General features: G+C 32.3%; 1 protein-coding gene across 1 annotated transcript in view; it reads right to left on the minus strand.

The window, feature by feature from the left end:
• Positions 1–364: 364 nt before the first annotated feature.
• Positions 365–1,680, minus strand: part of LOC112162689 (venom phosphodiesterase 1) — a gene marked incomplete at its 5' end in the record, with an annotated part of 34,505 nt that continues 33,189 nt past the window's right edge. The window contains 1 exon segment of the mRNA XM_024298578.2: positions 365–829. Within this exon segment, the coding sequence (XP_024154346.1) occupies positions 656–829 (174 nt within the window).

Consider the following 1,680-nt stretch of genomic DNA (forward strand, 5'->3'; position numbering starts at 1 on the left):
TTTTTAACTTTTATTTAACCAGGGAAGTCCTATTGAGATTAAAAATCTCCTTTTCAAAGGAGCATTTGTTCTCCTGACGACCTCATGTTCTAAGTTGCTCTCGTCAGTCACACCAGTTTCAGGTTTGTCATGATTTACAGCTGTCTTAAGTTCAGTTAATTGCCCCCAGCCTATTTAAGTGTCTGGTTTTCAATTACTCTAGTTTTAACCACACTTTAATATTATAATTTTTGAATTTGTAAAAGTTTTTTCATTTTATTTCTTACTCTGCAAAAAAATTAAATTAAAAAATTCAAAATGACTTATAATTGAAACATTAGACCAGACTAACGATCCTGTTTTGTGTGAGAAAAATACATAAAAGAAGAATCAAGAAACACGTTATTCAACAGATCCATTTAATATTTTTCTGGTTTTGCCATCAAAAAAATATCATCCTCAAATGCATGTTTTGGTTACAAAAATTTGAGTAACTATAAATATAGAGACATTTGATCTTATCAATAAATATTTAAAGCAAACAAGTTTTTCCATCAACAAGTGGACAATGAAATATACACATAGTAAAATTAAGAGTAATTATGAAAAAAGGTAAATAAACAGATACAATCATTACACTGCTGCCAAACAATGGAAGCTTTTATACGTTCCTTTGTCATTCTTTTCTATGGATGGCGGCTGTGGGGCGAGTCTTGATCTTCAGCAGTTCTGGAACGGGTCGATTACTGCCTTGATAGAAGTCCAACCCTGTAATCAGCTCCACGTCTTTAACGCGAGCTTGATGAAACCACATGTGGTCCTCCACCCACTGAGATTCCTCCGCTGAGCTCTGTAATGAATACATTTAACAAATAAAAAAGAAAATAATCAAGTTTATGTTTCCTATCAAAGGAATCATCCAAGCGCCATAAACTGTTGCCTTAAAATAAAATATAATTAATCTCTACAAGAAGTCTAATCAACTAACTCAAAAATTACTTTAAATCAGGAAATATTATTGAATTGCTGGTCACTCATAAAACTTAATTATGTTTATAATCACAAATTATGCAAATATACTGTCAAGATAGTTATTGAAGACACTAAAACTACATTTTTAAAACTTGTTAACGTTATCAAGAATAAACACAGGCAGAAATATTATTCCAGAATAAATTAACGTAAACCTTAAATAACTTTCAACATTGTACTCTGCATGAAAATATATATTTTCAAAATTATACAATTTAGAAATTATTGCAAGATAACATCAAGCCATTAATAGTAATAAAGTAAAATGATCTGGAGGGCCGGATCCGGCCCCCGGGCCTTGACTTTAACACGTGTTCTAATAGATACCTAAATATTAAAGTGGAGACCAAAATTTGACTGACAGAGTTGCAAAATGCTTGATATTAATGAACAAAAGCAGCATGTGTTCTGTTCTTTTCTCCTAAACTTTTCCTGAAATCGAGCCTTTTTTGCTTATAGGAAGTTCCTTTGATGGCTTTAAGGGGGAAAAAAATGAATAATGGAGGCTGTGATCTTTTCCTTTATCCATTAGTGAAACGATAACAACCAAAGTTCCCTGGGAAATTGTTTTGCTCCGGTTCTGGGACTTAGAACAAAGACCCATTTAGTTTCACTCTAAAAAAGCAGTTTCCGTTTGAATGGGATGTTTTCTATTTGACTACAAACCAA

Source organism: Oryzias melastigma, linkage group LG11 (genome assembly GCF_002922805.2).
Source record: "Oryzias melastigma strain HK-1 linkage group LG11, ASM292280v2, whole genome shotgun sequence".
NCBI lineage: Eukaryota > Metazoa > Chordata > Actinopteri > Beloniformes > Adrianichthyidae > Oryzias > Oryzias melastigma.